Source organism: Oncorhynchus tshawytscha, linkage group LG02 (genome assembly GCF_018296145.1).
Source record: "Oncorhynchus tshawytscha isolate Ot180627B linkage group LG02, Otsh_v2.0, whole genome shotgun sequence".
NCBI lineage: Eukaryota > Metazoa > Chordata > Actinopteri > Salmoniformes > Salmonidae > Oncorhynchus > Oncorhynchus tshawytscha.
In genome coordinates, this window is record NC_056430.1 from 33,018,255 (window position 1) to 33,045,282 (window position 27,028).

At 41.8% G+C, this 27,028-nt stretch overlaps 2 protein-coding genes across 2 annotated transcripts in view; one reads left to right on the top strand and one right to left on the bottom strand.

Annotated features, from left to right (window-relative positions):
- The first annotated feature begins 21,719 nt into the window (after positions 1 to 21,719).
- LOC112262898 (transcription factor Sp5-like) lies at positions 21,720 to 23,543 on the top strand. The gene has a single exon (XM_042305159.1). The coding sequence runs from the start codon at positions 21,720 to 21,722 to the stop codon at positions 22,908 to 22,910; it is 1,191 nt and encodes a 396-aa protein (XP_042161093.1). The 3' UTR covers positions 22,911 to 23,543.
- A 1,135-nt stretch (positions 23,544 to 24,678) lies between these two features.
- Positions 24,679 to 27,028, bottom strand: part of LOC112262891 (rho guanine nucleotide exchange factor 25) — a 62,156-nt gene continuing 59,806 nt past the window's right edge. The window contains exon 16 of the mRNA XM_042297023.1: positions 24,679 to 26,047. Coding sequence (XP_042152957.1) covers positions 25,931 to 26,047 — 117 coding nt within the window. The 3' untranslated portion in view covers positions 24,679 to 25,930. The remainder of the gene's footprint in view (positions 26,048 to 27,028) is intronic.

Sequence of the window (27,028 nt, forward strand, 5' to 3'; positions counted from 1 at the left end):
CTAGAGGGATTGTCATTCAAACAGAGCAAAGCTGTCATTTCTCGTAACTTTGCTCTTCACTTGTGTACTCTTGATTGTAACTCAAGGTAGAGATAATTTTGGCATTTACAGTGCATTTGCCCCTTTGACATTTTCCATATTTTGTTACGTTACAGCCGTATTCTAAAATATATTAAATTGTTTTTCCCCCCTCATCAATCTACACACATATTGGGGCGGCAGGTAGCCTAGTGGTTAGAGCATTGAGCCAGTATCCGAAAGGTTGCTAGATTGAATTCCCGAGCTGACAAGGTAAAAATCTGTTGTTCTGAACAAGACAGTTAACCGACTATTCCTAGGCCATCATTGTAAATAAGAATGTGTTCTTAACTGACTTGCCTAGTAAAATAAATATTGACATAGCAAAACAGGTTTTTAGAAATGTTTGCAAATGTATTAAAAATACAAAACTGAAATATCACATTTACATATGTAGTCAGACCCTTTACTCAGTACTTTGTTGAAGCAACTTTGGCAGTAATTACAGCCTCTAGTCTTCTTGGGTATGTTGCAAGCTTGGCATGCCTGTATTTGGGGAGTTTCTCCCATTCTTCTCTGCAGATCCTCTCAAGCTCTGTCAGGCTGGATGGGGAGTGTCGCTGCACAGCTATTTTCAGATCTCTCCAAAGATTTTCGATCGGGTTCAAGTCCGGGCTCAGGCGGGGCCACTCAAGGACATTCAGAGACTTGTCCTGAAGCCACTCCTGAGTTGTTTTGGCAGTGTGCTTATGGATGTTGTCTTGTTGGAATGTGAAACTTCGACCCAGTCTAAGGTCCTGAGCGCTCTGGAGCAGGTTTTCAACAAGGATCTCTCTCTGTACTTTGCTCTGTTAATCTTTCCCTCGATCCTGACTAGTATCCCAGTCCCTGCTGCTGAAAAACATCCCCACAGCATGATGCTGCCACCACCATCCTTCACCGTAGGAATGGTGCCAGGTTTTCTCCAGACTTCACGCTTGGCATTCAGTTCAAAGAGTTCAATCTTGGTTTCATCAGACCAGAGAATCTTATCTTAGCCTTTAGGTGCCTTTTGGCAAGCTCCAAGCGAGCTGTCATGTGCCTTTTACTGAAGAGTGGCTTCCGTTTGGCCATAAAGGCCTGACTGGTGGAGTGCTACATAGATGGTTGTCCTTCTAGAAGGTTCTCCCATCTCCACAGAGGAACTCTGGAGCTCTGTCAAAGTGACTCTCTGGTTCTTGGTCACCTCTCTGACCAAGTCCCTTCTCCCCTGATTGCTCAGTTTGGCCAGGCGGCCAGCTCTAGGAAGATTCTTGGTGGTTCCAAGCTTCTTCCATTTAAGAATGATGGATCCCACCGTGCTTCTACACCTGCATTGCTTGCTGTTTGGGGTTTTAGGCTGGGTTACTGTACAGCACTTTGAGATATCAGCTGATGTACGAAGGGCTATATAAATACATTTGATTTGATTTGTGCCTTTCCAAATCATGTCCAATCAATTGAATTTAATAAATGGAAACAGGATGCACCTGTGCTCAATTTGAGTCTCATAGCAAAGGGTCTGAATACTCATGTAAATAAGGTATTTCTGTTTTAATTTATTTTTTAATACATTTGCAAACATTTCTGAACCTGTTTTCGCTTTTAGTATCACACATTTTAGAATAAGGCTGTAACGTAACAAGATGTGGAAAAAATTCAGGGGTCTGAATCGTTTCCGAATGCAGTGTATGTGCTTTTTGTACCTCAAATCTTATCTGACGCCTTGCCACTGAGTCCTTTTGTTAAAGAGATAGAGAACAAAAAGATGCTGAATTCCTATCGATGGCACATTGGTTGATATTTAGGAAAAGGAGCAAGAAGTAGCATTAGCCGCTTACAGGACTTAATGAGGTGAAAAGGTTTCCATACTGTTGCCAAGAGATCAGAGATGTGTGTAGTCTGTCATTCCTGTTGTACTACACAGTTTGAGCTGGACTGAGCTCTATGGGTCAGCCAAATGGGGACTTAGGAGACTGAGGATGGGATTGACAGTCAGTAGAGAGGACACTTCTTAGCATGTGAGAATCTCTCAGACACAGCACATGGAAGATGAACACATTCAAGACTCTAAATGTGTGGTTAATTCACCCTAGTTGGTTGTGCCAAAGGGTTTCCAGGTGGTTTGAGGTTGAATTATATTTTGTTTGGTTCGTTTTCCTGCCCCTTACCAGTGGTGTAAAGTACTTAAGTAAAATAATGTCAAGTACTACTTAAGTAGTTTTGGGGGGGTATTTGTACTTTACTGTTTATATTTTTGACAACTTTTACTTTTACTTCACTACATTCCTAAGGATAATTATGTACTTTTTACTCCATACATTTTCCCTGACAACCAAAAGTACTTGCATTTTAATGCTTAGCAGTACAGGAAAATAGTCCAATTCACACATTAATCAAGAGAACATCCCTGGTCATCCCTGCTGCCTCTTATCTGGCGGACTCACGAATCACAAATGCTTAGTTTGTAAATGATGTCTGAGTGTTGGAGTGTGCTTCTGGCTATCCGTAAAAAAAAAAAAATTGTGCCATCTGGTTTGCTAAACATAAATTATTCATACTTTTACTTTTGATACTTAAGAATATTTTTAAGGATCAAAAGTAAAAGTTTTCCACCACTGCCCCTTACCCAGAACCCTCTGTGTCACTGTCACCCCTGACTGGCCCATGCATGAGGAGAATGAGGCTCATCCATCTGATCTGGGATCTAACCTCGGAACAATATCCCTATTTCTCCTGGTCTGCTGCAATATGTCTATCTGGGGTCTATCCCACTCTGTTTTCTACTCCAAGCATCATAAAAAGGAACGCTTCTGTCCATGCATGCATTTTAATGGGAGTTGAGATTGATTGCATTTTTACAGTGCCTTCAGAAAGTATTCATACTCCTTGACTTATTCCACATTTTTTTACAGACTGAATTCAAAATGGCTTAATTAAATATTTTTTTCTCACTCATCTACAGTACACACAATACCCCATAATGACAAAGTGAAAATATATTTTTTGACATTTTTGCTAATTTATTGAAAATTAAATACAGAAAATATCTAATTTACATAAGTATTCACACCCCTGAGTCAGTAGTTTGTAGAAGCACCTTTGGCAGCAATTACAGCTGTGAGTTTTTCTGGGTATGTCTCTAAGACCTTTCTACACTTGGACTGTGCAAAATGTACCCATTATTCTTTTCAAAATACTTCAAGCTCTGTCAAATTGGTTGTTGATCATTGCTAGACAACAATTTTCAGGTCTTGCCATAGATTTCCAAGTAGATTTAAGTGAAAACTGTAACTTGGCGACATCCACTGTCTTCTTAGTAAGCAACTCCAGTGTAGATTTGGCGTTGTCTTTTAGGTTATTGTCCTGCTGAAAGGTGAATTTATCTCCCAGTGTCTAGAGGAAAGTAGACTGAACCAGGTTTTTCTCTAGGATTTAGCCTGTGTTTAGCCCCATTCTGTTAATTTTTTTATCCTGAAAAACTCCCCAGTCCTTAACAATTACAAGCATACCCATAACATGATGCAGCCACCACTATGCTTGAAAATATGGAGAGTGGTACTCAGTAGTGTGTTGTATTGTTTTAAAAACAAAGTGCTTTGTCACATTTTTTGCAGTATTACTTTAGTGCTTTCTTGCGAACAGGATGCATGTTTTGGAAAAAATGTTTCTGTTCAGGCTTCCTTCTTTTCACTCTGTCAATTGGGTTAGTGTTGTGGAGTAACTACAATGTTGCTGATCCATCCTCAGTCTTCTCCTATCACCTGCCATTAAACTCAGTAACTGTTTTAAAAACACCATTGGCCTCTTGGTGAAATCCCTGAGCGGTTTCCTTCCTCTCTGGCAACTGAGTTAGGAAGGACGCCTGTATTTTTGTAGTGACTGGTTGTATTGATACACCATCCAAAGTGTCATTACTAACTTCACCTTGCTCAAAAGGATATTCAATGTCTTTTTAAAATTTTATTTAGGGCACAGAGATGAGGTAATCATTCAAAAATCATGTTAAACACTATTATGGCACACAGAGTCCATGAAACCTATGTAACTTGTTAAGCAAATGTTTACTCCTGAACTTACTTAGGCTTGCTATAACAAAAGGGTTAAATACTTATTGACTCCAGACATTTAATCTTTTCATTTTTAATTAGTTAGTACAAATGTATACAAACACAACAGCATTTTGACGTTATGGGGTTGGGTGTGTGTGTGTGAGCCATTTTAACTCAGGCTGTAACACAACAAAATGTCGAAATACTTTCTGAAGGCACTGTATATGCTGCCTCGAACAGAAGGGTTGGTTTGACCAAAGTGCTCAATTCTATATGGAAATAAACACACATTGAAAGAGTAATGGTAAGAATGACACAGTTTGAGTTTAGAGACTCAGTAAGGTACAGTAGAAACACTGTGCGTATAACAGAAGGAAATGTTTGGAGAGACAATGTTAGGATGACACACAGTGTGATGATATGAATGATAAGGAAATGGTCACAGTCACACCAAAGTATCAAGGCAGCAAAACATTTTATTTTTACAGTTCTTCTACCAAGGGTTGTATCTGTGGTGTGGCCATGCCCATGCCGACAGCAGGATCACATGACGCTATTTTGTACCATGACCACAAGATGGCCCCCTTGCATCGGAATATTGTTTCTTAAAATCAAACAAAATCATTTCTGTGGACAGTCATTTGTTATGAACTACCACTGCCAGAAATACATTAGATAACTTTTTATTTTGTCCTTTTTGAATAGAGGAATATTTTAACAGATAATATTTTGTGTGATATGTCTGCTTTAGATTTTTCTTCCCTGAAAGTGGATGTTTAACACTCAGTGAGATCTCAATTCAGTCGAACTCTGATTGCAGTAGCCTATTTGGGCAGTAGCTCCTCTTCCATGAGTAATGTCTGTGACTCATACCAGATAGTCTCCTCAAGCAGATGCTTCCAGTTTTCAATATGAGAAGTGTTCTGCATGTGTGTGGGGGCAGTAGTTCGTAAACAAAGACACGGCGAAATATAGGGTTTGATTGAATTCAACTCTCTGACTTAAATTAGTTGAAAAGATTTGGACAGTGATTTCCATTGTTCAACTGAGGATGTTGGTTCAATTTTTTTCTGCCTGCTTCTCCCTAGAACCACTGGTCTGAATATTCCAATCTGACAGCTATATTCACAACAACCTGCTGCATTATAGCTCTATTTTCTTTTAAACATGATTGTAAAGTCTGATAAAAGATACCATTGATGCATGGTACTGTGTTGATTTCATCCAACATTTCGTAGAGTGTTCTGGTGTATAGCAAAAGGAAGCTTCTGAGTTAGAGAAAATCAACTTTAAAAATGTATCCATCCATGAACATTTCAACATCCTGTACACCTGTGTTAGTATGAATGACATGGCATGGGTTGTTCTACTTAGGTCTGGATTTACCACTTTCTCACCATCTTCTGAGCAGAAGAAAGAAGAAAACTATCAAGAATGATAAGTCATTCACCAGATTTTCTTATAATAATTTTAGGAAAGGAATACACACACTTCAGACATAACACAGGCCTTTCCACCTGTAGTGTTCCCTTGTATGTCTCCCACTCTCCTTTTTCCTTCTCATTTGAAGATCAATCAAACTGCAAGAAGGTAAATAATTCCACATCTTTGATCTGGGAGAACACAAGTGAGAGTTAATTTCCATTTTTGATTTCTGTTTCTCTCTCATTCTGTTTATTCTAATCTAGAAGGATTTGATGCGCCAGCCTCTGGATCTACCTTGGTGTGCAAATCAGCTGGAATCAGTTAAAAGAGAAAAATGTTGCTCCTGTGGCTGTCGTGGACAAGAGAGAGTACAGTACAGATGCTCTGAAGTTCATTAAATATTTAGACCACTGATTCATTAGCCAGCCATTCATGTTATATATCACATGCAACAAGTTGTGGAAGGAAAAATAATGTGTCGGCTGTGTAGTTTCTGCCCCTGCCTAAGACGAGGAGACTGAATTACATATCTATGAAATATTTGTGCACATGGAATACATGAATATATTGATATGTGGATAGGTGAAATATTATACTTACCACTTTGTCATTACTGATGTGTAATTACTGGGTTTTGCGTGTTGTTATAGATGAAAATTAAATGTATTTTCAATGCCCTTTGGAAACACCAAACCCCAAAGGATATGGATGCATCTTATCCTCATGCACAGTCCTAGATGAACAGTGATTGATTTGTCCAATTTGGTTCGAAGCGTGTCTCCGTGCTTTGAAGCCACGCTTAGCATTCATCCCAATCATGTGTTCTGACACATTGAAATGCAACATCTGCCTTTTCAGTCCCCCGCCATACAATTAGCGAGAAAAGATCATTGTATTGGCTTGCTACCATTTTGCATACGAACAACAAAGCATTTGTATTGAGTATAGGTGGTGCTTCAGTTTACCTTATATCCTGGGTTTACAAACTGAACTTCTCAAAATAACTTGTTTAAAATAGTCAATGAGCCCCCATAACATTGGGGGTCAAGAAATTGACCTAATCAGGAGATTTTGGTGGCCCAAGATCATCTCCAGTATGATATTGTCCACCAGCCGGCAATCAAGTCTTTTTTCTATACAGTATACACTCCCATACGTGTTTATTTGGACAGTGAAGCAAAAACTTTTAGTAAGTCTCTATACTCCAGCATTTTGGATTTGAGATCAAATGTTTCATAAGAGGCGACGGTACAGAATGTCACCTTTTATTTGAGGGTATTTTCATTCATATCTGTTTTGCAATTTAGAAATGAAAGCACCACCATTTGAAGGTGTCATAAGTATTTAGACAAATTCACTTATAGCCTATTAAAGTCATCAAAAGTGTAGTATTTTGTCCCATAATACTATAGCACACAATGACTACATCAAGCTTGTGACTCTACAAACTTATTGGATGCATTTGCAGTTTGTTTTGGTTGTGTTTCGTATTATGTTGTATCCAATAGAAATGACAGGTATATAATGTATTGCATTTAACTTAATTTCATATCTTTTAAAAAATAAATTATTTAACCTTTATTTAACTAGGCAAGTCCATTAAGAACAAATTCTTATTTACAATGACGGCCTAGGAACAGTGGGTTAACTGCCTTGTTCAGAGGCAGAACGACATGTTTTTACCTTGTCAGCTCGGGGATTCAACGCTCTAAACACTAGACACTACCTGTCGCCCCAGGTAGCCTAGGATTTAGTTCTGAGGATTTAGTTCACAGTGCGGGTGTCACACATCCTGTATGATTCACCCCAGGCTTTCTACTGTAGTGCAACACTGCAACATGTCAATGCCAACTTGTTGTGTCCTGGCACACTGTAAAGTAGGCTGGTAAAATTCATGCTAAAATGTGTTTAACTTGACATATCATGAGAGCTACTCAGTTAAAACCTCTTAGTGATCCCTTAACGTGCCAATCCCGTTAGCCGGATAGATTTGACAACATCCAGTGAAATTGCAGAGCGCCAAATTCAAACTACAGAAATATCAATTTTCAACATTCACAAAAATATAAGTGTAATACATCAAAATAAAGCTTATCTTCTTGTTAATCCTGCCACTGTGTCAGATTTCAAAAAGGCTTTACGGCGAAAGCACATCATACGATTATCTGAGGACAGCGCCCCGCATACAAACACATGAAAATTATTTTTCAACCAGGCAGGTTGAAAACTGAAAACACAAAGGTCAGAAATAACGATATAATAAATGCCTTACCTTTGAAGATCTTCTTCTTTTTGCAATCCCAAATGTCTCAGTGACACAATGAATGGTCGATTTGTTCGATAAATCCCTTCTTTATATCCCCAAAATGTCAATTTATTTGGCGCGTTTGATTCAGAAATACACCGGTTCCAACATGACTACAAAGTATCTAATAAGTTACCTGTAAACTTGGTCCAAACATTTCAAACCACGTTCCTAATCCAACCTCAGGTATCCTAAAATGTAAATAATCGATAACATTTAAGACAGGATAATCTGTTTCCAATAACGAAGAAAAATAATAATAATACTAGAGACCTTCAGAGTGACATGTACAAAGAACAGCACTACTTCTTCAATTCTCACCAACAACAAAAAATAGACCAATTTCTTCCAACATCTATTGGAAGCCATAGGAACTGCAAGCAATCTGGGCCCTAATAAATCAGGGTTCCCATAGAAAGCATTGGAAAACACAATGACCTCAACAACAAAAAATTCCCTGGATGGATTGTGCTCGGGGTTTCGTCTGCCAAATCAGTTCTCTTATACTCACAGATATTATTCTAACAGTTTTAGAAACTTCGGTGTGTTTTCTATCCAAATCTACTAACTATATGCCTATCTTAGCTTCTGGGCCTGAGTAACAGGCAGTTTACTTAGGGCATGCTTTTCATCCGGATGTGAAAATACTGCCCCCTATCCCTAAGATCACTATCTCTCTCATCTTCACTCTGTGCCTAGGTTTACCTCCACTGTATTCACATCCTACCATACCTTTGTCTGTACATTATGCCTTGAATCTATTCTATCGTGCCTAGAAACCTGCTCCTTTTACTCTCTGTTCAGAATGTTCTTATAGCCTTTAGCCGTACCCTTATCCTACTCCTCCTCTGTTCCTCTGGTGACGTAGAGGTTAATCTAGGCCCTGCAGTGCCTTGCTCCACTCCCATTCCCCAGGTGCTCTCTCTCATTTGTTGACTTCTGTAACCGTAAAAGCTTTGGTTTCATGCATGTTAACATTAGAAGCCTCTTCCCCAAGTTTGTTTTATTCACTGCTTTAGAACACTCTGCCAACCCGGATGTCCTAGCCATGTCTGAATCCTGGCTTAGGAAGACCACCAAAAACCCTGAAATGTCCATCCCTAACTATAACATTTTCCGACAAGATAGAACTGCCAAAGGGGGCGGAGTGGCAATCTACTGCAGAGATAGCCTGCAGAGTTCTGTCATACTATCCAGGTCTGTGGCCAGACAATTCAAGCTTCTACTTCTAAAAATCCACCTTTCCAGAAACAAGTCTCTCAACGTTGCCACTTGCTATAGACCACCCTCTGCCCCCAGGGGTGCCTTGGACACCATATGTGAATTGATTGCCCCGTATCTATCTTCAGAGCTCGTGCTACTAGCTGACCTAAACTGGGACATGCTAAACATCCTGGCCATCCTACAATCTAAGGTTGATGCCCTCAATCTCACACAAATTATCAATGAACCTACCAGGTACAACCCCAAATCCATAAACATGGGCACCCTCATAGGTATCATCTAACCAACTTGCCCTCCAAATACACCTCTGCTGTCTTCAACCAAGATCTCAGCAATCACTGCCTCATTGCCTGCATCCGTAATGGGTCTATGGTCAAACGACCACCCATCATCACTGTCAAAACGCTACATAAAACAATTCAGCAAGCAGGCCTTTCTAATTGACCTCATCCCATCAGAGGATGCCTGGTTATTCTTTAAAAGTGCCTTCCTCACCATCTTAAATAAGCATGCCCCATTCAAAAAAAAATAGAACCAGGAACAGATATAGCCCTTGGTTCACTCCAGACCTGACTGCCCTTGACCAGCACAAAAATATCCTGTGGCGTACTTCATTAGCAACAAATAGCCCCGGTGATATGCAACTTTTCAGGGAAGTTAGGAACCAATATACACAAGCAGTTAGGAGAGCTAAGGCTAGCTTTTTAAAACAGAAATTTGCATCCTGTAGCACAAACTCAAAAAGGTTCTGGGACACTAAAGTCCATGGAGAATAAGAGCACCTCCTCCCAGCTGCCCACTGCACTGAGGCTAGGAAACACTGTCACCACCGATAAATCCACGATAATTGAGAATTTCAATAAGCATTCTACGGCTGGCCATGCTTCCCACCTGGCTACCCCTACCCCAGTCAACTGCCCTGCACCCTCCTTAGCAACTCGCCCAAGCCTCCCCATTTCTCCTTCACCCAAATCCAGATAGCTGAGGTTCTGAAAGAGCTGCAAAATCTGGACCCCTTCAAATCAGCCGGGCAAGACAATCTGGACCCTCTCTTTCTAAAATTATCTGCCGAAAGTGTTGCAACCCTTATTACTAGCCTGTTCAACCTTTCTTTTGTATCGTCTGAAATCCCAAAAGATTGGAAAGCTTCCGCGGTCATCCCCCTCTTCAAAGGTGTATCGACGACGTCGTCCCCACAGTGACCATACGTACATGTCCCAACCAGAAGCCATGGATTAGAGGCAACATCCACACCGAGCTAAAGGCTAGAGCTGCTGCTTTCAAGGAGCGGGACACTTATAAGAAACGCTTATAAGAAATACCGCTATGCCCTCAGACGAACCATCAAACAGGCAAAGCGTCAATACAGGACTAAGATTGAATCCTACTACACCGGCTCTGACGCTCATCGGATTTGCTAGGGCTTGCAAACTATTATGGACTACAAAGGGAAACACAGCCGTGAGCTGCTGAACAATGAATCAAATGGCCACCCAGACTATTTGCATTGACAACCCCCCCTCCCACAGACTTTGTGACGCGAGCCTACCAGATCGGCTAAATGCCTTTTATGCTCGCTTCAAGGCAAGTAACACTGAAGCATGCATGAGAGCACCAGCTGTTCCAGGCGACTGTGTGATCATGCTCTCAGAAGCCGATGTGAGCAAGACCTTTAAACAGGTCAACATTCACAGGGTCGCGGGCCAGACAGATTACCAGGACAACTGGCAAGTGTCTTCAGCGACATTTTCAACCTCTCCCTGACCGATTCTTTAATACCTACATGTTTCAAGCAGACCACCATAGTCCTTGTGCCCAAGAAAGCGAAGGTAACCTGCCTACATGACTACCACCCCGCATCACTCATGTCGGTAGCCATGAAGTACTTTGAAAGGATGGTCATGGCTTATATCAACACCATCGACCCGGGAAACCCTAGGCCCACTCCAATTCACATACCGCCCCAACAGATCCACTGATGACGCCCAATCGCACTCCTCATTGCCCTTTCCCACCTTGACTACAGCTCAGCGTTCAACACCATAGTGCCCACAAAGCTTAACACTAAGCTAAGGACTCTGGGACTAAACCCCTCCCTCTTCAACTGGATCCTGGTCTTCCTGACGGGCCGCCCCCAGGTGGTAAGGGTAGGCAACAACACATCTGCCAAGTTGATCCTCAACACGGGGCTCCTCGGGGGTGCGTGCTTAGTCCCCTCCTGTACTTTCTGTTCCCCCATGAATGCATGGCCAAACACGACTCCAACACCATCATTACATTTCCTGACTACACAACGGTGGTAGGCCTGATCACCGACAATGATGAGACAGCCTATAGGGAAGAGGTCAGAGACCTGGCAGTGTGGTGCCAGGACTACAACCTCTCCCTTAATGTGAGCAAGACAAAGGAGATGATCGTGGACTACAGGAAAAGGAGGGCTGAACACGCCCCCATTCACATCGACGGGGCTGTAATGGAGCGGGTCGAGAGTTTCAAGTTCCTTGGTGTCACATCACCAACAAACTATCATGGTCCAAACACACCAAGAAAGTTGTGAAGAGGGCACGACAATGCATTTTCCCCCTCAGAAGACTGAAAAGATTTGGCATGGGTTCCTAGATCCTCAAAGTTATACAGCGGCACCATAGAGAGCATCTTGGCCGGTTGCATGGTATGGCAACTGCAAGGCACTACAGAGAGTAGTGCGTACAGCACAATACATCACTGGGGCCAAACTTCCTGCCATCCAGGACCTATATCCTAGGCAGTGTCAAGAGGAAGGCCCCAAAAAATGTCAAAGACTCCAGTCACCCAAGTCATAGACTGTTCTGTCTGCTACCGCACGGCAAACATTATCGGAGCGTCAAGTCTAGGTCCAAAAGTCTCCTTAACAGCTTCTACCTCCAAGCCACAAGACTGCTGAACAATGAATCAAATGGCCACCCAGACTATTTTTATTGACAACCCCCCCCCTCCCACAGACTTTGTTTTTACTCTGCTACTACTTGCTGTTTATTATCTATGCATAGTCACTTTACCCCTACCTACATGCACAAATTACCTCGACTAACCTGTACCCCCACCCATTGACTCAGTACCGGTACCCGCTGTATATAGCGTCATTATTGTTATTTTATTGTTTTACTTTTTTTATTTTTTATTTTTTTATTTTATTTAGTAAATAGTTTCTTAACTCTTTTCTTAACTGCATTGTTGGTTAAGGGCTAGTAAGTAAGCATTTCACGGTAATGTTGCGCATGTGACAAATATCATTTTATTTTATTTGCGTTGTCAGTCAAAAACAATATGCTTACATGGAACAGTTGTAGGCCTATGTGTTTTCTTTCTGTTACTGATAACATTGAATCATGGATTCTGTGAGAATATACATAATATGGTACAGTAGACATAGAGAATTTTCTAAGCAAACCTGGGACAGAATTATGGGGCTTTGCATGTTGGTTCTTTACATCAGCTTCGTATCATTTCACCCTCCATTCCTTCCCTCAGTCTCCACCCTCCTTCCCCTCAGTCTCTCCCCTTCCTCCCTCCCTTGTCCTGAGGAGGGAGAAGAGAAGGAGCATGCCAGGTGATTGGTGAAGTAACATATTGATGTGGAGTATCAAAGAGTTGAGTGTTACTCCCCATGTATTCCAAAACTAACCCGGGTGTCCCCTTTGATCAGGGGGTCTCTGATCTGGCTTCTGAAGTTGTAACCAACCCCCAAAAAACAAAATACAAAACAAACTTCAAGCTCCTCCAATACCCATGAAAGTTTTCTATTTGACAGATGGAGCAGTTTGTGTTATACAACTCAGTGATATACAGTGCATTCGGAAAGTATTCAGACCCCTTGACTTTTTCCACATTTTGTTACGTTACAGCCTTATTCTAAAATGGATTAAATAAAAAAAATCCTCATCAATCTACACACATTACCCCATAATGACAAAGCGAAAAAAGGTTGTTATGTTTGTAAATTTCTTAAAATAAAAAACACAAATACCGGCCAGCCGTGTGGCGCAGTGGTCTAAGGCATCCCAGGCTGTGTTGCAGCCGGCTGCGACTGTGAGACATGAGGCGGCACACAATTGGCCCAGCGTTGTCTGGGTTAGGGGATGGTTTGGCCGGCTGGGATGTCCTTGTCCCATTGTGCTCTAGCAACTCCTTGTGGCGAGACAGGTGCATGCACGCTGACCAAGGTTGCCAGCTGTTGGTACATTGGTGCAGCTGGCCTGGGTTAAGCGAGCAGTGTGTCAAGAAGCAGTGCTTGGTGGGGTCGTGTTGGTACATTGGTACGGCTGGCCTGGTGCGGCTGGCCTGGGTTAAGCGAGCAGTGTGTCAAGAAGCAGTGCGGCTTGGTGGGGTCGGGTTTTGTAGGATATTTTTCTCTCAACCTTCGTCTCTCCCGAGTTCGTATGGGAGTTGCAGCAATGTGACAAGACTGTAACTACCAATTGGATATCACAAAATAGGGGTAAAAAGTACAGAAAGTTTTTTGCTGTGAGACCTGAGGTCAGGTGCATCCTATTTCCATTGATCATCCTTGAGATGTTTCTACAATTTATTGGACATGATTTGGAAAGGCACATACTACATTTCTATATTTTATTAACCGTAAAGGAAAACTCCACCCAAAAACTATATTTTCGTATTTGTTTCATTAGTCCATTGTTGACATAGTCCCAGTTGTCAGTGCTCAAATTTTAAAGATATGTAACTGTCAAAATACAGAAATCATCCCTGTATGATGCATTTTGAGTCATATGTTTAATTTTGCATAATAGAAGGATGATTTCTGTATTTTGAAGGTTACAAGTCTTGAAAACTTGAGCGCTGATGAGCAAAACATTTTGGGATGATTTCAACAATGGACTAATGAAACAAATACCAAAATATAGTTTTATGGGTGGACTTTTCCTTTAATATAACAGATCATGAATTACCTTAATATAAAATGTGTATATGAAATAATCTTTAAAATATGAATTATTCAAGAATCACACAAGCACTTAGGAGAGAGAGGTCTGGCGTATAGGGATGCTAATGAAATCACATATATGATTTGATCAAAGCATTTCTTTTAAATTAAATTAAGTTGTTTTGATTAAGTCCAAAACAGATCTGATTCCTCTACAAAATCAGGATGACACACGGAGCAACACTCTCTGTAGTGCTGTTTAATATTCCACTCGAATTCAGAGTAATGTTTTCCGCCCATCATATAAAACCGACCAGGCCCTCTTCAGCATGCAACTGTTGACAGGTAAGGATGGCCATATAGCCTAGCCTAATTATCTCAAATCTGCATCCGTGAGTTACCTTGAAGATTACAGTATGTGACATGTTAATGATCTTACAGAAGGATACAGAAAGGAATCTTGGAGAAAGCATGCAGGGTTTTTTCAAAAGATCTAACCTCTCTATTCTCCTCTATTCAATAGACTTACTGCAAGGGTGTTGTCTCTATTCTCTGTCCAACTGTGTCACTGCTGAAAATCAGCCCAAAACCCATGTGTCATTGTGTCAACTGATTTCCCTTGGTTCTGTGGTATAGTCTACTACAGTTTAGTGAGAGGGTGGTTGGATGGGTGGGTCAGGTTTAGGATGTGTGGTCATGGTGATGGTGGCCTATTCAAGGCAACACCAGGGGTGTGAAATCAGCTTTATGACACAGACCGCAAAAGGCCTGGTGAGTGACTGGCTTTAAAGATGGTGCAGATGGCCAAAGCAGCTGGGAACATTACAGGCTGATCTGGTTTAGAATGGCCCTTCAGGCTGGGCAGTTATGACATTATAAGGTTCTGAATACTCCCTCGGGAATGGATGGATTTCACACTAAAGACAGACTGCAATCTTTCTGTAAGCTGTTCTTGTTTTGTCGTTCCCAACTTCCTCTAATGCCCATGTGTATGATTTTCATTATGCATACTTTTTCAATTCTGCGAGTGAGTGTGTCTACTTATGTCTTTTGTATATAATCTCACAGCAAGCAAAAAAATCCAACTGGCCATAAAGTTGTCTAATTCAGGAGATGCATAACATCCCAATCTCTTTTGTCTGGACAGTGGGCAGTGCCAGAGGGTTTCCAAAACAAACCCATCCAAGCATTCTCAATCATCACATGCAGAAGCTTGAGATCAAGAAGAAGAAACAACAAAACCATATTTTCATCACTCATTCACTGACTACATAAATCAAGTGTTCACGTTGGAGGTGCCAAAGGAGGGAATGTCAACATTTCAGTCAGAACCTCTCTCATTAATGCCAGAGAGAGAGGTATGAAAGCCTGTTTGTTGATGTGGTATGCTACCCCTCCACCCAGCCTGTTCTAACAGCCTGGTCTCATAGACTAGATGTAACATAGTAAATGTAAATCCAGGACACTCAAATTAATATATCTTAGATTTGGAATGGTTACATAAGACAGAGGGTTACTTAAGGCAAATAGAGTGATTGGTAGGGTGGATGGGCAGGTGTATAACATGAGTGTCTAGCAACCCAAAGGTTGGATGTTTGAATCTCATTACGGACAACTTTAGCATTTTAGCAACTTTGCAATTACTTACTACTTTTTAGCTACTTTGTAACTACTTAGGGGTTAGGGTTAGTGTTAGCATGTTAGCTAACCCTTCCCCTATCTTAGCTAACCATAGCCACCTAACTAACATTAGCCACCTAGCTAACGTTAGCCACAAACAATTGGAAGTCATAACGTATCATACAGTTAGCTAATTCTTAACATATTGTACTAATTGCAATTAGCCTCTGAGGGTTTAGAGCTTGAGGTTGTCACCTTACACACGTACTTAGGAGTATGGCTAGATGGTTCACTGTCCTTCTCTCAGCACATAACAAAGATGCAGGCTAAAGTTAAATCTAGACTTGGTTTCCTCTATCGTAATCACTCCTCTTTCACCCCAGCTGCCAAACTAACCCTGATTCAGATGACCATCCTACCCATGGTAGATTACGGAGATGTAATTTATAGATCGGCAGGTAAGGGTGCTCTCGAGCGGCTAGATGTTCTTTACCATTCGCCATCAGATTTGCCATCAATGCTCATTATCGAACACATCACTGCACTCTATACTCTTGTGTAAAAACTGGTAATCTCTGTATACCCGTCACAAGACCCACTAGTTGATGATTATTTATAAAACCCTCTTAGACCTCACTCTCCCCTATCTGAGATATCTACTGCAGCCCTCATCCTCCACATACAACACCTGTTCTGCCAGTCACATTCTGTTAAAGGTCCCCAAAGCACACACAAGGTGAAATAGTTTGATCCTTTTTTTAAATATTAAAATCCCTGGGTCGCTCCTCTTTTTATTTTGCTGCAGCTAGCCAATGGAACGAGCTGCAACACACACTCCACCTGGACAGTTTTATCTCAATCTCTTCATTCAAAGACTCAATCACGGCCACTCTTACTGACAGTTGTGGCTGCTTTGTGTGATGTATTGTTGTCTCTACCTTCTTGCCCTTTGTGCTGTTGTCTGTGCCCAATAATGTTTGTACCCTGTTTTGTGCTGCTACCATTTTGTGTTGCTAACATGTTATTGTTATGTTGTGTTGCTACCATGCAGTGTTGTCATGTGTTGCTGCCTTGCATGTTGTTGCCTTAGGTCTCTCTTTATGTCTGAGATCCCCAAAGATTGGAAAGCCGCCGCCGTAATCCCCCTTTTCAAAGGGGGAGACACTCTAGACCCAAACTGTTACAGACCTATATCCATCCTGCCCTGCCTTTCTAAAATCTTTGAAAGCCAGATTAATAAACAGATCACCGAACAATTCGAATCCCACCGTACATTCTCCACTATGCAATCTGGTTTCTGAGCTGGTCATGGGTGTACCTGAGCCACGCTCAAGGTCCTAAACGATATCATAACCGCCATCGATAAAAGACAGTACTGTGCAGCAGGATACATCGACCTGGCCAAGGCTTTCGACTCTGTCAATCACCGCAATCTTATCGGCAGACTCAACAGCCTTGGTTTCTCAAATGACTGCCTCGCCTGGTTCATCAACTACTCCTCAGATAGAGTTCAGAGTGTCAAATCGGAGGGCCTGTTGTCCGGACCTCTGGCAGTCTCTATGGGGGTGCCACAGGGTTCAATTCTTGAGCCGACTCTCTTCTCTGTATATATCAATGATGTCGCTCTTGCTGCTGGTGATTCTCCGATCCACCTCTATGCAGACGACACCATTCTGTATACATCTGGCCCTTCTTTGGACACTGTGCTAACAAACCTCCAACTGAGCTTCAACGCCATACAACTCTCCTTCCATGGTCTCCAACTGCTTTTAAATGCAAGTAAAACTAAGTGCATGCTCTTCAACCGATTTCTGTCTGCACCCTCCTGCCCGACTAGCATCACTATTCTGGACGGTTCTGACCTAGAATATGTGGACAACTACAAATTCCTAGGTGTCTGCTTAGACTGTAAACTCTCCTTCCAGACTCACATTAAGCATCTCCAATCCAAAATTAAATCTAGAATCGGCTTCCTATTTTGCAGCAAAGCCTCCTTCACTCATGCTGCCAAACATACCCTCGTAAAACTGACTGTCCTACCGATCCTTGACTTCTGTGATGTCATTTACAAAATAGCCCTCAACACTCTACTCAGCAAACTGGATGTTGTCTATTACAGTGCCATCCGTTTTATCACAAAAGCCCCATATACTACTCAACACTGGGACCTGTATGCTCTTGTTGGCTGGCCCTCACTACATATTCATCGCCAAACCCACTGGCTCCAGGTCATCTATAAGTCTTTGCTAGGTAAAGCCCCGCCTTATCTCAGCTCACTGGTCACCATAGCAACACCCACCCGTAGCACGCGCTCCAGCATGAAAAAAAAACATATCTGAAGCTGGAGTCTTATATCTCCCTCTCTAACTTTAAGCATCAGCTGTCAGAGCAGTTTACCGACCACTGTACCTGTACGCAGTCAATCTGTACATAGCACACCAGACTACCTCATCCCCATATTATTACTTACCCTCTTGCTGTTTTGCGCCCCAGTATCTCTACTGGCATTTCATCATCTGCACATCTATCACTCCAGTATTAATGCTAAATTGTAATTATTTTCGCCTCTATGGCCTATTTATTGCCTACCTCCCTACTCTTCTACATTTGCACACACTGTACATAGATTTTTCTATTTTTTATTTTCTTTTGTGTTATTGACTGTACGTTTGTTTATGTGTAACTCTGTGTTGTTGTTTTTGTCGCACTGCTTTGCTTTATCTTTATCTTTATCTTGGCCAGTTGTAAATGAGAACTTGTTCTCAATTGGCCTACTTGGTTAAATAAAGGTGAAATAAAAAATAATCAAATTATATAGTGTTGTCTCTCTTGTTGTGATGTGTGTTTTGTCATATATATATATATATATATTTTAATCCCAGGCCCCGCAGGAGGCCTTTTGCCTTTTGGTAAACCGCCATTGTAAATAAGAATTTGTTCTTAAAACTGACTTGCCTAGTTAAATAAAAATACATTTAAAAAAACATCTACCCTGGTTGCTTCTAATGATCCCTGGGATCTCTCCCCGCCCGTGCCTTGGGAACCCAGGGAAGCTGGAGATCAGGGAGAGTTCCATCTGGATCCAGGTGTATTTAAATGATGCTCCGCAGCACAGAGCAACAGCTCAACGCGCCACGGTGTGAGACAGGGGACGCTGGGCACGACCACGGGAGCATTGTGCGCTTCACAGTTCAAAGTAAGAAGAGAGAGAGTCGTTAGCACTTCAAAGACGGTCATCTGGGATCAGTGAGAGAAACGAGTTAGAAGGAGAGCGGTTGGAGGGGAAGGGGGGCAGTGGGACAGGAAATGCGAAGCAATGTAATTGACATCCTCTGTAGCGATGATGAAACACACCGCTGCGGCTGTATGAATGAGACCCAGCACTACTGCCTCAATATTGATCTACAAGTTTCTGCTTGGTTCTCATTTGCTTGGCTTTATCCATAGATTGATATGTGAATCAAATATCTTATACCCTATTGTACAATAACCTCTAGACACAATTTACAACATTTTCTATTGGATTTAATTTCCATATTCCAATTATGTGAAAAATTCATGACAAACGTTGAAGAAATCTGCCAAAAGAGTTTGTGTTATCCACTGGTGTGATAAATGTTTGTTCCATTGTCTTACATAGATGGAGGTGTCACTCCTACGCCACGCTCGTCCCTCAATCAGTGCAGGCGGGAATCGACGCGCTATATGCCGTAAGAATGGGTTTCCACTAGCTACCTTTTATATTCTAAAACTCTTTACGGTCAAAACAATCATGTTTCGAATGGCACTTATGGACTTATAAGATGTATAAAACATAACATATAACATAATGGCCTCTTAACTGTGCCCAATTACTGTGTCTCGAACAGCTAATAATGGCTCTCTAGGTTTATTGGCACAGGGAGAGCCTGTCCCTCACATCTGTTATGACCATCTTGTCAAATCACAGTCCTTAGTGTAGAGCTAGATATAGGCCTATGTGGGGATGCCATAGAGATGTTGGGACTGACAGAAGAAGCAAACTAGATATACCTAATATATCCGTTAGAATGAAATGTCCATTGTCCTATCAATTTCGAAGAATACAACTTGAAATGGAAATGCGGGTAAAAGAGATATGGAAGAATAAATTGACAAATAATTACACAATTGTTATTGGCTCCTGAAATATGGTGTTATAGTTATATAGTAAAGAAATAAAACGAATACACATGCCAGAAAATAGGCTCAATCGAAAGAAAATAAAGTCTATTGTACATTTAAAGCACTTTGCTTTGCCAATGTAACTTGACACTTCTTGCAGAGTTCTTTGAAGAAGCAAAATGGTCACCACGTAGAAAATGTTGCATCTGCGATAAGATTTGATATTGGCCTTCACTTGAACCAGTGGGAGGGAGATCGTCAGAGGGGAGGAAAACCTTCAGTTTGCTTGACTTTCAGATGCTATTGGGGCTCTTTGATCCTGGATTATTATACAGAATTAAGAAGGAAACCCCCCAAAAACGTCAACCACCAGCTCAAATCACTTCCAAACACTTTGCAATGAAGTATCTGCCTAGTAGACATACCCCACTGGGTATGTTCAATGTCTACTTTTCATTTACGTTTGGTTGAGTTGTCAACTAACGTGAATTCAACGAGAAATCAACAAAAAAAGTTCACTCTGTCATTGGACTTAGGTTAAAAGTTCAAAATCTCCTTACATTGATGACTTTTAGCAAACCCAATCCGTTTTCCACGTTGATGTAACGTCATCACATTGCTTTTTGTTGTAATTGAAATGGTGTGGAAACAATGTTGATTAAACTAGTTTCTGGTAGTAGGCCGAAGGTATTGGCCTTATCATAAAAATATAAATTGTGGATAGTTTGGCCATTCATTTAAATTAGCCTATCTAGGTAAACCATAAATACTGTAAAAGTTTCTGTCAGTCTCTCTGTCCACCCCCTGCCTCCCCACCCCCTCGAGCACTCTCTCAATTCAATATTAATTTAAATTCAAAAGGGCTTTATTGGCATGCGGAACAGATGTCTACATTGCTAAAGCAAGTGAAATAAACAATAAACAAACGTTAGAAGAAACAAATTTAACAACATCAACCAAAAAATATTAAAACATAACAGTAAACATTGCACTAAAAAGGTTAGAAAAACATAAAGACATATCTACGTAGCCTACAGTGTTTTTTTCACAATGTGCAAATAGTTGTAGTAGAAATAGTGGGGGAGATAAAATAAAATGTCTCTCTCTCGCTCTCTCCCTCTCTCTCCCTGACATAGACGCACGCACGCACACACAGTTCCTACTTTTCTGTAGGCCCACTCGTGAAAGGGATCCCGCAGAGGACATCTCTCCATAACAAGATGCTGCCAAGAATGTGTCGATTGGTCTCGTCGCACTTCAAAGGATATAGCGTTCGAGGCAATCAGTGAAGACAAGTTTGCTGAAAGTTTGTCACCTAAAATTACTGGGAGAGATAGATTGCAGAAGGGATACCACCGGAGCCCGGATTTTGGAATTGTTTCTACAATCTATTTTTATTCTATGGTATTTTTTATTTCTTCACGATAATTTACAGAACACGTTATGGGGTATATTTATTTTTTCAGTAAAGGAGTCTGACTGGATGAGAATTCAGACACTGCCAAATCTCGTTTTCTAGATTTTGTTTCGGTGCGCTGCGACCAGTCAAAAGCTACATTGGCTGCAGATGCGCGTAGTGGAGACACAAAAACTGATGGCCGCTTTGCCGGGGACCGATCACTTTCTACAACCTTTCTTACAGGTGAGGAGGAAAATATTTGGAATGTTTTTGGAGCAAATTTGGTATAGGAGAGACATTTCAGTGTTACTTAGAGTACATTTTTAAAGTGCCACGTGCAATAATTGATTAATTTTCTCCCAGTATCTTCTTAGGAATTCGCCTGGTTTATTAATTTGTTAACAGTATTTTACTGTTACTTTAGTTTAGTTCATTAAATACATAGAAAAAGTATAACATATATTTTAGAAATAGAAATGTTATGGTCCACTGTAAAAGGTCACCACTGCTCTATTGTTTCTCAGTAATCACTATAATATATTGATTTTGTATCTTGTTTTTTACTCAAGAGTATCAAATTCAATAGTGTACAGCATGTCTAACATCCATTATTTCTCTACTCCACAGCACCGCATAGCCAGCTCCTCTCCTGAGAACGAGCCCCATCCCCTATCCTCCTTCCTGGCCAGAACCTGTAGCCAAGCCCATCTGGGAGGCAGTGGAGTGGGGCAGGAGCGGCAACACCATCCTTATGAGGGGACCATGAGCTCCATGACTGGGATGCTCCAGCTGTGGGGAGGGGATGTGGTCCAGAGCTCTAGTCTTGGGGTCCAACAGGTGGCAACTCTGACAGTGCCAAAAGTATCTTTTCCTGGCCACATCCAGAGTGGACTGGGCCCTCACCCCCACCACCACCACCACCACCTCCATGAGCTGCCTCTCACCCCTCCGGCTGAGCCCTCCTCCACCCCGACTGCCTACGCCTTTGATCTCTCTCCAGGAAAGATGCTCGCTCCTCAGGTCCAGGGTAGCTCTCATACCCCATACTTCCACCACCAGAACAATAGTATTGGGCAGAACTTTCCTAACTTCCTCCAAGTTTCCACAACAAGACACCCCTACCACCCTGGTGGGTATACAGAGGAAGGTCAGCAATGGTGGAGCCTGCCGCAGACCACCAGCAGCCCCCATGGCCATCACCAACCTCACAGCCACCCCCACCATCACCACCCTCACCCCTTTGCCCTGGGCAGACAGCTGGTGTTGGGGCACCAGCCTCAGATCGCGGCCCTCCTCCAGGGCTCATCCAAGGGCTTGCTGGGCTCCACACGTCGCTGCAGGCGCTGCAAGTGCCCCAACTGCCAGTCCACTTCTGGGGGTACAGGGGCTCCAGCAAAGCCAGAAGAACCAGGCCGTAGGAGGCTCCACATCTGCCACCTGCCCGAGTGTGGCAAGGTGTATAAGAAGACGTCCCACCTGAAGGCCCACCTGCGCTGGCATGCTGGGGAGCGGCCCTTCCTCTGCAGCTGGCTCTTCTGCGGGAAGAACTTCACACGCTCGGACGAGCTGCAGAGGCATCTGCGCACACACACGGGGGAGAAGCGCTTCAGCTGTCAGGCATGTGGGAAGAGGTTCATGCGGAGCGACCACCTAGCAAAACATGAGAAGACCCACCAGGGTAAGAGGGGACAGCCAGAGTCAAGGGACAGCCAGGGCCCCCAGCAGGAGGCTCCACAGCGACCGGGTGGTAGCAGAGGATCAGACAGGAACATCAAGAAGGAGTAGAGAAAAGACTAAGAAAGGTAAGCCAAGGGACTCACAGTCAGTGTGCTGTATTCTGAGAGCCCCAGCGCCAGTCTTTGTGTGTGTGGAGTCCAGGTGATGAGACCCCCAGAAAGAGCAGAAAGACAGGAGGGCCAGTGTGGAGACTGAGAGTCAAGGGCAGACCAGTGATTCAATGGCCTTTCTCTTGAAAAAAAACTTCTTGCAAACACACAAACTTTTACACTGTCAAACCATTGTCTTGACAACATGTTTGTCATGGTCATTGTAGCCAGCATTGTCCCCGGGCCACCAGCAGGAGGCCTGTGATCTTCAGAGGCCGTTCTGTTCAGCATGCCTGCCTGCCCGTGTGGAGACTCGCAATAAAAGCAGGAGGGCTGAGGTGATTGAATATTCCTTTCTCATGGACCCCTAATGGAGATAAGTGGTCTCAGAGAATGACCAAAGGCATCAGAGAGGAAGTCAGAGTACAAAGATTCATGGAAATAATGCTGTTTACTATGGTTATTTTCATTCAGTCTGCCAGCAGAGTATTTTCAGTGTTACGGTTTTCAATAATAAACACTAATTACACCACAATGGTCTTTTGACTTTATTGTGTTTATATTTTAGACAGTTTGTGGTATGTGTATCTGTTGCCGGGTATATCATTTTTCATGTATGTTAAATTGTCAAATAAAACTAACCAACAAAAAAACCACTAGAATTTATTGTGCTATTAATTAAGTCTTCTATTTTTGATAAGTTAAAAGTATTTGCTTATTGGCTTATTGGCTTATTTTTAAGTGTGTATTTAAATAAATAAAAATATTGTAATTATAAAACATCTTATGAATGAATTTGATATGCATAGGATAAATGACATTGCAAATTCATTGGAATTTGGTTGCCAGAAAGTTCAAATAGTAGTGTGATTCGATAGACATTGATCTACATTACATGAGCATAAAATCTCAAATAAGCAAAACTAAGGTAGAGTAAAAAACAGCTTGATTTCATTCAAATAACACAAAAAAGATTACACTTTTCAATAATGATAGTTCAAATGATTGTTTTGCGATGTTGTCAATTGTTGTCAGTTACTATTTAGCCAGTTAATAATCTCTATGGGGAGAGGTATAGCAACAGAGAGCTCTAACAAGGAAGGAAACCTCCTTGTTTATTGGCCCCCAGCTGATACCAGTGTCCTTTGATTTAGCCGTGGTGACAGTTTATGATCCCACCCTTCCCCCGTTCACATTTTTTCCATTCTTGCCAAATCTGACATACATTGCCAGAAACCTCAGCATTCCACCTGAAAAGCTATATTTGAACATGTGTGTGAGCATCTTCTATCCTCAGGTGGCCATATGCAATCTACCACCAGGAGCCCTATATTGAGCATTTAAAGTTGTCCCTCAACTCACCATTTGATGGCGCTAAATACCTACAGTAGTTTTCCAGTACACTCAAAGACGGTCATGTAGGCAAAATGATCTGCAAGCAAACACCTACGAATGTGTGAAACGTTGTTCCATTTGATGCGGAATACATCAAATTACTCTTGCTTATTGGTGCTATTGTTCACTTTTGTATTGTTTTGTGGGATTGTTGAGAGTGGTAGTATTCATTTCACAAAGGCAACAGTTAGTGTGTAAGCTATGTGAAGGAAATGGGCAAGGACGTTCCGGGTTTTTCAGGATAAGAACTCTCACTACCAGTTCCTTTTTGACTGTCTTATAACATGACCACGACCAAGATCACAAGAATGATAGGGGGACAAACAGCAGCGCAGTGTTGCATTTTGTTTTTATTGATATGGTCCCACAGAATATTATTTACATTCATAATGACATTGACAGATGAACGACCCCTTGAACTTTGTTCCCTTTTCCTCTCACTCCTTCAGCTATGAGTGGGCTTTGTGTGAGTTTCCGTGTGTTTTCTTCAGATAACGTTGGAACAATGGCAGTGTTAAAGTAGCCGCTAAAATGAAGGAAAATGTATCAATTATTACTGTGCTGCTCGGTATGCATAGAGTAGAAAATCAGGACTGCAGCTGCTCAACTCCTAGACAGATTCCGTCCCACAATCAATTTCAAAACTGTACAAGGACCACAATGTCATTGCTGTATGTCAACACTCTTGACCCAAAGGCTGCTTCATGACATAGTGATGAGGATGAATTCAGGATAGGAGCGTACTGGTAAGCTATGTAAAAAGAGAGACAGAGAATAGACATGCCATTATCGCCCACTAGTCTTTGCTTCCCTTCTTGTACAAAGTGATAGAAGCTGTCACACGTAGCAGTAGCATAATGGTAATATGGTTCGCCTGTTTAAGATTAAAGCAACAGTAAAGAGTTGGCGACTTAAGAAGCGGTCCCAAATGTCTATAATTTCTTTATGAAACCAAATTGTGTTGAAAATGTCATCATATGAAGTTCAATCATGTATAAACTCTTGACAAACTTAGGGGTACTGTACTGTAGAAACCATTTGCAATGTGAACAGCTACCATCGCATCACAGATGCAATGTGCCAGCCACACATACATACCAACATGCGCACACAAACACACTGTCAACATCAGAGACCACTGGTTACTTTTCCATTTCTCTCACAGAAACACCATAGAGGGCTGCAATTCTGCTTCACTTCTGACATCACAATAGTAAGTAGAGGTTTCAAAATAGTAGAAAATATAATATAATGACAGAAATACACACAAAATAATCCTTATTACAAGCTAGAGATACCATAGTAATATAGCAATATTAGGGTAATCACAAGGAGTGATCCCACCCCAGGCCCCCTGCCTGTCCTCTGTGGAATAGAGCCAGGCTAGCCAGGGGTCTCTCAGCCTGCCCCTCATTAACTCCAGGGTGAAGTCTCCTCTAGGCACAGATCTAGGATCAGCTTCCCCAAACCGAACCTTAGCCATTACTGGGGATAATGCAAAACTAAACTAATATCAGCATCTAGGGGCAGCTTCACCATACACCCCCTCATTCAGTATGTGAGGCCAAAGGTCATCATACATCATCAGCACTCATGCTCATGCAGAGAGAGATCTGTCAGCTGATCATGGTTGCCAGAGTGATTTGGTGCATAATCTCCTCCCTCCCCCGGCATGGGTCCATGGTATCTGTCAGTACCCCCCTGAGAAGACAGGATAAGACAGAGGCAGCATGTTCAGTTACATGCACATAGTGAAGTCATACTAGGGCCAAGAGGCTTAATATGTCAATTACATTTATATCAAAGCCTTTAAAACCATTTCCTGCAGTCAAATGACCTAGTGGCCTCATGGGTGGAATGTTATTCATAATTTTCATGATTTCATAATTAATACACTTTTTTTAATGATTCTAATTTCTATGTCAAACAGTTTTGTTATATTTGTCTCTTCTTTGATATATATAAAGTGTAATATTGGGATGCAAACTCAAAATTGAATACATTTCAACTCTATATCTGACATGGTACAGGTGTATTCTTGTTTTTAAGCCCATAACCATGTGTTTATACTCTAGTTTCAAAGTAGATTTAAGACTACCAAGAAACACTGTGTGATTTGGCCCACTGCAGTAAAATGTTATTGAGACCCTACCTAGCCTTGCAGAGAGGAAAGACAAACGTGGTGGTATGTTGAGTGGTTCTAAAGCAAGATACTGTCCTTACATCAACCCTGGGTGGAGACAGGAAGAGTGACCTTACTGCACTCTAGCAGTACAAGGTTGCAGTCTGTACTCACTCAACCTATTGCAGGAAATACAAGTATGATACAGAATTTTTTATTTATTTAACCAGGCAAGTTAGTTTAGAACAAATTCTTATTTTCAATGAGAGCCTAGGAACAGTTGCTTAACTGCCTGTTCAGGGGCAGAACAACAGATTTGCACCTTGTCAGATCGGGGGTTTGAACTTGCAACCTTCCGGTTACTAGTCCAAAGCTCTAACCACTAGGCTACCCTGCCACCTCCAATGATATCAGTCCTCTCACCTCTATATCAATTGTAGGTTTCCAAATACACCAGAACAGTTTCAAATACCCCCCATCTACCCACTGATAGGGCAACATTAAACTTTTTTTCAAAGGCCCAAAGGGTTCTCTATTTATCTGTCTACAAGGGAGACAGA

Excerpts from the sequence above, each read along its gene's own strand:
- LOC112262898 (XM_042305159.1), top strand. The coding sequence starts at position 21,720 with ATGTCTAACATCCATTATTTCTCTACTCCACAGCACCGCATAGCCAGC.